Source organism: Nansenia antarctica (assembly GCF_963989245.1).
Source record: "Nansenia antarctica genome assembly, chromosome: 2".
NCBI lineage: Eukaryota > Metazoa > Chordata > Actinopteri > Argentiniformes > Microstomatidae > Nansenia > Nansenia antarctica.
This window is the reverse complement of record NC_137675.1, coordinates 49,241,144-49,251,143: the sequence shown is the minus strand read 5'-3', so window position 1 is coordinate 49,251,143 and position 10,000 is coordinate 49,241,144. Positions and strand designations below refer to the sequence as shown.

Sequence of the window (10,000 nt, the reverse complement as noted above, 5' to 3'; positions counted from 1 at the left end):
GCTGCCTCTACCCTGGCACCGTCGTCAACGGTAACGCCACACATACACATACACACACACGCTGGGTAAACATCCAAACTGGGCACGCACACAGCTGGTAAACATGAACGCACGGAGCTCGACCGAACGATTCTCACACACACACACACTCTACACACACACGTTTTGGTCCCTGCGCTGTGTGAGACTGACACGGCGTCCTCCCTCCCCTACAGGAAGTTCAGACGGCGAGGACAGTGATGACCTCATCACCGTGGAGTTTGACGACGGAGACACAGGACGCATCCCCCTGTCCCACATCCGCCTGCTGCCCCCCAACTACAAGATCCAGTGTGAGTGTACACACACACACACACACACACACACACACACACAGAGACACACACGCACACAGACACACGCACACACAGAGACAGACAGACACATGCACACACCCATACAAACGCACACACTCAAACACACACACACACACACTGCTGGGTTTGGTGTGTTGATGGATTAAGCAGACAAGTGTGTTTCCAGTGTGCCTGGCTGACAGTCCGAGCCCATCAGAACCACCACAGCAGAACATTCCTCAGGACCAATGATTCATCTGACAGAGCAGCTATACACTCCCTCTGCACTCCTCATGTTTATGCTGCCATGTTAATGGATTGTGCGAATGTGTAGTTCTTAGTGTAGTGTGTGTGTGTGTGTGTGTGTGTGTGTGTGTGTGTATGGTGCCCTGTGTGTATGGTGCCCTGTGTGAGTGTGTGAGTGTGTGAGTGTGAGTGTGTGAGTGTGTGAGTGTGTGAGTGTGTGAGTGTGTGAGTGTGTGAGTGTGCGAGTGTGTGTGTGTGTGTGTGAGGTGTATGTGTGTGTGTGTGTGTGTGGTAAGGCATAACATATACCAGATCCTGAGTGTGCCTCTCCCCCCCTCCCTCCCCCAGGCGCTGAGCCCTCCCCCGCGCTGCTAGTGGCCAGCTGCTCCAGGAGGCGTGGCCGCAAGTGCAGTAAGGAAGGGAAGGAGGCGGGGCCAAAGCCTGAAGACTCCGCCCCCAAGGGCCTGAAGAGGGGCCGCAAGCCCAAACCCAAACCTGGTGAGCCCAGACCCCCGTAGGTGTCACACACACACACACACAGAACTGTTCTGTTGTCTTCACATCGCCTTCGACCTCACCTCAGGGAGAGCTGGACTGACCCAGCGGAGACACCTGTTGCCCCAACGGCAACAAGCTGATGTGGAAATAGAAGCAGGCCGATATACAGTACCCTGTGTCTGAGCCCTCGGTGACAAGTTCAGCTCCGTCTGTCGGCAACAACGGCGTGAAAGAGACCCCAGAGACACGGAGGACCGCCAGCCTTGGGATAGATAAATAGATTGATGCCTAATAGATCTCAGGTCTCAATGAACACCAGGAAGATACAGCTCTCTGTAGAGACGTCTCTGTCTCTGCCTCTGTCTCTGTCTCTGTCTGCCTCTGTCTCTCACTCTGTCTCTCTCTCGCTCTGTCTGTCTCTCTCTCTGTCTCTCTCTCTGTCTCTGTCTCTCACTCTGTCTCTCTCTCGCTCTGTCTGTCTGTCTCTGTCTCTCTCTCTGCCTCTGTCTCTGTCTCTGCCTCTGTCTCCCTCTGCCCCAGTCTCTGTCTGTGTCCCTGCCTCTGTCTCTCTCTGTCCCTGTCCCTGTCCCTGTCCCTGTCCCCGTCCCCGTCCCTGTCCCTGTCCCTGTCTCTGTCTCTGTGTCTGTGTCTGCCTCGGTCTCTCGCTCTCTCTCTGTCTCTCTCTTGCTCTGTCTGTCTCTCACTCCGTCTCTCTCTCTCTCTGTCTCCCTCCCTCTCTCTCTCCTCTGATATTAGTTTCATATCTTTGGCCATATGACTCCATTCCTCTCCTGCAGCCGTGTTGTGAAGGGATGTTGTCCCAGCCGTTCAGTACATCTGAGACCTGGCGGTTTGGAATTGCTGACTCTGGCCCTGTTTTTATACTGGCTTAGCGATTCCCAAAATGCAACCTTTTAGTTTAGGATTTGTTTCAGTTTGGATTTCCTTTTTTTGTTTGACCCGCTGTCGGGGAGGTTTTAGACCGCAGAAATGGGAAACCACACCGTTTCAACTCAACTTGATATTCTCTGATCTGAACCTCGGGAATCGGTCTTTTCTCGGAACCGCAGAACGTTTCTTTAGGAGGTGTTGTTCGACGTGTCTGATGTGTTTTTAACTGTCCTAAACTAAACCTAAACCGGCCTGTTCTTCTCTTCAGAACTCCCAGTGACCCCAGAGGCCCCCGCCCAGCCTCCAGACAGACCCCAGCCCACTGCCAGGCCTGCCCAGGAAAGGCCCTCCTCAGCCCAGAGAACACCTCAGGAAAGGCCCCTGTCTGCCTCGCGGTCTGGGCCTGGATCTGGGTCCGTGGGCCGACCCGGCCGGAAGAGCTCCACCGCCGGCCCCCCTGCCGTCCCACCCGGCCAGTCCCCCAGGAAAGCCGGCTCGGTCCAGCCGCCTCCCAAAGCCTCCCGCGCCCTGCCCCCCTCCCTCTACCCCCTGCCCTATGGGAAGGTCCTGACGGTGGATCTGTACAGCGAGCCGAACCTGGGCTCCTACACCGCCCAGCGCAGAGACAGCAGCAGCAGCCTCAGCCCCACCACCAGCCAGCCCAGGCCAGGCCCCAGACCCAACACCTCCACCCCCAGACCTGCTAACACCTCCACGCCCAGATCCAATACCTCCACCCCCAAATCCACTACCTCTACCCCCAAACCCAGTACCATATCCACCCCCAAACCTGGTAATATATCCACCCCCAAACCTGGCAGTATATCCACCCCCAAACCTAGTACGATATCTACCCCCAAACCTGGCAGTATATCTACCCCCAAACCCAATGCCTCCAACCCCAAACCCAATACCTCTATCCCAAAACTCAGTACCTTATCTACCTCCAAACCCAGTTCCATATCTACCCCCAAATCAAGTACCACAGCTGCCCCCAGATCCACCCCCACCCACAGACCCAGTACCATATCTATCCCCAAACCCAATACCATACCTACCCCCAAACCCAGTAGTATATCCACCCCCAGGCCTAAGCCCAAACCCGCGCCTGACCACTCTGCCTCCAGGCCAAGACCTGGCCCTGGCCCCAGCCCTACCCACAGACCCAAGCCCAGGCCAGGGCAGGGCGAGGGGGGGTCAGGGGTGAGGCGGAAGGCCCCTCCCGCGGAGCCCCTGGTGAAGCTGGACCACGAAGGCGTGATGTCCCCCAAGACCAAGAAGACTAAAGCTCTGATGCTGCTGGAGGGGCGTGGTCTCCGCCAAGACCACACCCCCATGGCCACGACCACAGCCAACCCGAGGCCGGTGAAGCCCAAGATGAGAGCCCCAGAGAGAGAGGCCGGCATGCCGGAGAGAGAACCCGCCTACGGCGCCCCGGCCCTGGGCAGGGAGAGGGTCGACGGCCGCGGGGCGGTGGAGAGAGGGGAGAAGAGAGAGGAGAAAGACAAGAGAGAGGAGAGAAAAGTGAGAGAAAAGCCAAAGGTGGAGTCCCACAGCAGCAGTAGCAGCAGCTCAGAGACAGAGGACGAGAAGGAGAAGGAGAAGGAGAAGGAGAAGGAGAAAGGGAAAACGAAGCTGAAGGTGAAGAAGAAGACCGGCAGCACCAGCTGCTCCAGCCCCGGCTCCTCCTCCTCTTCCTCCTCTAGCGTCTCCTCCTCCTCTTCCTCCTCCTCCTCATCCTCCTCCTCCTCCTCCACCGACGGAGAGTCGTCCTGTAGCTCCGACGAAGAGACGACTCCACCGCCTCCTCCGGCCCCAGCTCCGGCCCCTGCCTCCCCCCCTCCTCCACAGGAGGAAAAGGAGGAAAAGCAGGAGGAGGAGGAGGTAAAGGAAGAGATAAAGGATGAAGAAGAAGAAGGCGAAGGAGGAGAAGAAAATGAAGAGGAGGAAGAAGGAGATGAAGAAGAAGAAGCATCTGCTCCCTCCCCATCCCCCTCTCCTCCCCCCTCTCCAGCCCTCTCCCCCTCTTCCAAGAGTGCCAAGCCCACCCACGGTCCAGGCTCTGGGCAGAGGGGGCGTCCTCCCAAGCAGAAGCCCAGTGGGAGTGGGGGGACGGTGGGGAGACCTAAGCGGAGGGAGGGGGTCCACCTCCCCACCACCAAGGAGCTGGCCAAGCGCCAGAGGCTGCCCAGCGTGGAGAACAGACCCAAGATCTCTGCCTTTCTACCAGCCAGACAGCTCTGGAAGTGGTTCGGAAAGCCTACACAGGTCAGAGGGAAGTCACACACCACGGGCCCCAATTTACTGGAGTAAATACTGTAGTGCTGAACAGAGCAAAAAATACCTCCATCACTCTGAATTACTACTAAATTATTCAGTCTTTTTTTAAATGACATATACTGCCCTCACACAAATATTGAATGTACAGTGCCTTCAGCACCTCCCTGGACTTTTTCCACATTTTTGTTGTGTTCCAACCTGACTTTAAAATAGATTGAATAGATTTCTTTTGTCACTCTTCTACACAAAATAGCTTAAATATCAATCATCTTGAGTCAATAAGTATTCAGCCCATTTGCTGTGACACAGTTTCACTCAAATGCAAAAATGTCATTCAATACGTTTCTTAAACGTTGTTATGGGGTCTCTGATTTGTATAGGAATGAATGACACACTCTGTGGATCAGGTTGTCATTACAAACTGAGCAAATGGAGAGGAACAAAACTACTCAGGGATGTGTTTGCATATCATAGAAACGCTAGACACACTATTAAAAACCTCCATTGGATTGTTACTCATTGCAACTATTATAAATCAAATTATAAATTAAATAATAATAAATCATAAATATTACGGTAAAGATGGCCCATTTTACACATTAGAGCCCTATGTATAGACACACATATTTATTTATAGACACACACATATGTGTATACACCAGTGGAGGCTGGTGACTTCCAGAATTGAGGAGGCCAATTTTTGGCCGCTTGCTCGCTTCACTCGCAATGGAATGTTCCCTGTTCTTCTTATCTGTCTTTGTGCTGGCCAAAGACATACTATTTGGAGTGTAAGCTACAATCAGAAAGTTCTGATTGATGGAATTAATTGTGCAGAGCTTAGCCTATGTGCCTGCCTGAAGAAATGACATTGCTGTAAGTCTATGAGCCTGCCTGATAATTAAGTTGAGAAATGACATTTGGATGTAATATAAATGCCCAGTGAACATGTGTCAAAGGCAGGAATTTGATAATTATGTGGTTAAAAAACAATTTTTAGCCTACATTTTTCATTCTTCTTCTTCTACAGCTTCAACATGTAATCATCACTTTAATCACGTTTAGCATATAAAAAAGATATGTAACAGTTTCTTTATCAAATGTAGTTTTATTCAATATAATATAAATATGTATTTGTTTAAATGTTGTGAGGACAGTACTGGTTCCAGCTGGCTTCATCTGCTGAGAAACACAGACATGCAATGGAGTGTTATTACTACTGAGAACTAGTGGTGTAACACTGGTAGAGACATCTATTAGTTCAACTCACCTCTGGTTTAGCTGAGGGGCGGCATGCTCTCTCCAGGACTCCACTCCACAGGTTTGTCCCAATATTAAAGTTATATCAGCAAGCCAACTTGCTGGATTTCAACTTGCAGGATTTCAACAATTAAAAAAAACTTAACTCAACTCAACTCAACTCAACTTGCTGGATTTCAACTTGCAGGATTTCAACAATTTAAAAAAAAGTTGAAATCAGACATCTCTGACTCCATCATTTCAAAAATGGACTGGGCATCTCGTCCACTGGAAACATCAAAAAAGCCCAAAAAGCGCTCCTGGATTGTGCCAGTTTCATCAACATAACGCACAATAACAGACAGCTGGGCATGGCAGCTAACGTCTGTCGTTTCATCAACCTGCCATGCATAAAAGGGAGCTGCATCCATCTCTTTCTTCACCTCATCTTTAATTGTTGCTGCAATAGCTGCAATCAAATCATTCTGGATGGTTTTAGATAGACCAGAGAACACAGTAGCTTTTGTAATATGCTCCGCTAATAAGGCGTCGTAGCGCGCTATCAGGGCCACTAATTCCCTGTAGTTTCCCTTATTAGCGGACTTCTCAGTCTCGTCATGCCCTCTAAAAGCCTGCTCTTGCATTCCAAGATAACACGTTGCATCGATGAGACGGATTAACGCATCTCTGTTTCTTCTCACTTTGATATTGTAGTTTGCTCTGTATAAACGAGCTCCCTCATCTATCAACTCGTTGATAGGCAGGCGGCCAAATAGCTTCAGCCTGGTATTCGAACCGATGTGCTCACAGCACTGGTCATGCCTTTTCGTAGCCCTGTCTAAATTCTTAGCATCACTGAATCCTTGCACAGACCAAGCGTCAAAAGGTATTTCTTTCTTCCCCATCAGAAGGCATGGCCAACAGTACACGCAGTTGGTCTTAGCGCTCCCCGCCATCCAGGAATACCTGTCATACCAGCCCGCTTTCATCTTAGATTCATTCTGTTGCTTACCCCTGGCTCGAGTCACACGACTCATCGTTACCTCTGGAGTTGGTCGGCCAGCAGATCTTATCTTCACTTTTGCAGCATGGTCTAAAGTATGGAATGGCTGGGACAACAAATAGTCGACTAGATTTTCTTTCCCATCCCATGGCCTGCATCTAGGTTGAACTCCATCCTCCTCTCCCACTGGATTCGGACCCATGCCACCACCACAAGCACCTGTTGCATGTACATTTACCTCTCTCACATCCATTTTGCCTGGCTAATGCTAGCTCAAAATGGCTTCATGTGATTGGACGAACAAAATGTCAATCATTCAGCCCTGGACTCATTTCTAATATTTATCCTGCAGAACAGCACTCATACACGCGTGTGGCGGAAAAATGTACTACACGGAGGCCAGGCCTCCTGTTCCCACCCATTTTCAGTGATGGGCCAATCACATATTGCCATGAAAAAAATTGCATTACATTGACTTCTATGAGAAACCACTTTCCGACAGGAGGCCTGGACTTTTCGACAGGAGGCCTGGCCTCCTTCAATAGAAACGGATAGGGATTCTGGCCTGTAGGTGCTTTACAATTGCAATATTGGGTTTTAGCCATGGAAAATATTTATGAACACAACGGAAATAATATTAATAAATAATATTAATATAAAACAATTTAAAATATGTTTTTTGTTAAATAAATAAAAAATATAATTATTGCTTTTTTAAATCTCTCTCTTCTCTCAAATTATTGGGGAGGCCAGGCCTCCTCCACCTCTATGGAGGAGCCTCCACTGGTATACACACATATACACTACATATCCCCTGTATACACACATATACACTACATATCCCCTGTATACACACATATACACTACATATCCCCTGTATACACACATATACACTACATATTAATTAATTAATTTAATTTTGCCATTTAGCAGACGCTTTTATCCAAAGCGACTTACAATTACGAATTACAGGGACATTCCCCCTGGAGTAACTGAGGGCTAAGTGCCTTACCCAAGGGCACACTAGTAGTGGTGTGGCTTCAGGCGGGATTTGAACTCACAACCTTCCGATCACAAGTCCAACTCACTATCCACTAGACCACCACTACCCCACATATCCCCTGTATACACTCTGACTGTCCTGTGTCTGTGCTCCTCCAGAGGCGGGGTATGAAGGGCAAAGCTAAGAAGCTGTTCTACAAGGCCATCATGCGCGGCCGGGAGATGATCCGTATCGGGGACTGTGCCGTGTTCCTGTCGGCCGGCCGGCCCAACCTGCCCTTCATCGGACGCATCCAGAGCATGTGGGAGTCCTGGGGCAGCAACATGGTGGTCCGCGTCAACTGGTTCTACCACCCCGAGGAGACCAACCCTGGCAAGAAGCTCACCGACAAGAAGGTACGTACGTCTGCTGCTCTGCTGCTCTACCCTAACCCTGCAGGACGACTGGTCACCGCTGCTACGACTACCATCACTCTGTCACTCTGTTACCTCATTCTACTGTTGAATGACTCGCCTGTTATTGTTGATTTTGTGTCTTGCGGCGATGCCGATGTTGAAGAACCTGAGCCTAAGAGTTTGACTCTTGTGTACCCGTACGTTGGATGTAATTAAAGCAATTCTGATTCTGCTCTCAGAAATGTAATGAAATGTGTGTGTGATGTGTGATGTATGTTATGTGAAATGTTTCTGTGTGAGCTTATACAAATCTCTCTCTCTCTCTCTCTCTCTCTCTCTGTGTAGAACTGGGATCAGATGTCTGGTCAATCTCTACCTGCAGCTCTGCACTCTTCCAATCAGAGGAAAGACTTTATGGAGGTGAGAACACACACACACACACATTCTCTTCACACTCTGAACATGGTGGTGCCAAGGTTTTGATGTTCATACCTCCTGGGGAACCCTGCATGGTCACACACACTACCACACTACCACACTACACACTCCCTTCCCCCAACACACACTGTACATTTCTGACACAGACAGAAGCATGTGTCTGTGTGTGTGATGTGTATGTATATACAGTTTGTGTGTGTGTGTGTGTGTGTGTGTGTGTGTCAATGTATGAATGTGTGTGTGTGTGTGTTAATGAATGAATTTGTGTGTGTGTTAATGTTCATGTGTGTTAACGTGTGTGTGTTAATGTTCGTGTGTTTTAATTTTTGTGTGTGTGTTAATGTTTGTGTGTGTGTGTGTGCGTGCGTGCGTGCGTGCGTATGTTAATGTTCGTGTGTGTTAACGTGTGTGTGTGTTAATGTGTGTGTGTGTTAACGTGTGTGTGTTAACATGTGTGTGTTCATGTGTGTTAATGTGTGTGTGTTAATGTACATGTGTGTTAACGTGTGTGTGTGTGTTCATGTTAATGTGTGTGTGTTAATGTTCACATGTGTGTGTTCATGTTAATGTGAGTGTGTTAATGTTCACATGTGTGTGTTCATGTTAATGTGAGTGTGTTAATGTTCATGTGTGTGTGTTAATGTGTGTGTGTGTGTGTGTGTCCAGCGTGCTCTGTACCAGTCGTCCCACAGTGATGAGAACGACGTGCAGACGGTCAGCCACAGGTGTCTGGTGGTCAGCGTCAGCGAGTACGAGCAGATGACCCACACCCGCCGCTACGCCGACTCAGAGGACCTGTACTACCTGGCCGGCACCTACGAGCCCACCACCGGCATGATCTTCAACACGGACGGCGTCCCCGTCATCTGCTGAACACACACGCTACACGCTACCGACACGCCTGACCCTTGACCTGGAGCCCACCCACACAGACCCCCCCCCCCCCCAACCCAGCGACATGTACCCAGAGAGACTTCTACTATACTAAAAGACACTACAGACAGTATTGGGCGGGGGGAAACCTAAGGCCTCCTCCTCTGATGAACCCACACACACGCACCACACCCCCACACACACACACTCTCACATACCCAAGTCCTGCCACGAGTGCTCTTGGGAAATGTAGTCCCTCAATCCGGCCCCTCCTGAGTTTTACCTTCAGGGAGGGAGGGGGACTTTCAACTTGTAAATACACACACACACACAACTGTAAATATTCACCTACAACACACACACACACGCACACACATAGATAGATATATAGACACACACGCACACACACACACATAAGCGTTTTATTTTCATGTACCATAGATTTATGTGAGAGTACTTTTCTAAAAAAGAGGTAAACAGAAAGAAGCTTTAATGAACTGTGAAGAACTATAGGAGAGAGAGAATGTGTCCGTCCGTCTGTCTGTCAGCGCCCCCCAACCAGGACAAACAGACAGACAGACAGACAGACCGACGACTATCTTGTAACGTTGTCACTATGTTACAGTAATGTTACAGTAATCTGATGTTATGTAAATGTAAATCTACAGGACAGCAGGAGAGAGAGGGAGAGAGAGAGGGAGAGGGAGAGAATCGTGCCGTTTCCCAAACAGGAAGCGCTTGCCCCTCCTGAGTTCCTTTGACAATCCCAGCGACTGGCCATCTGTGCGCTCAACCCCTGTGT

General features: G+C 49.7%; 1 protein-coding gene across 1 annotated transcript in view; it reads left to right on the top strand.

Moving 5' to 3' along the window:
• The window catches only part of tnrc18 (trinucleotide repeat containing 18), a gene marked incomplete at its 5' end in the record, with an annotated part of 55,203 nt that extends 45,321 nt beyond the window's left edge, over positions 1-9,882 (top strand). The window contains 7 exon segments of the mRNA XM_080523071.1: positions 1-30; positions 216-332; positions 930-1,079; positions 2,239-4,238; positions 7,651-7,887; positions 8,233-8,307; positions 8,992-9,882. The exon segment at positions 1-30 is cut by the window's left edge and continues 79 nt beyond it. Coding sequence (XP_080379197.1) covers positions 1-30; positions 216-332; positions 930-1,079; positions 2,239-4,238; positions 7,651-7,887; positions 8,233-8,307; positions 8,992-9,198 — 2,816 coding nt within the window. The 3' untranslated portion in view covers positions 9,199-9,882.
• Between the last annotated feature and the right edge of the window lie 118 nt (positions 9,883-10,000).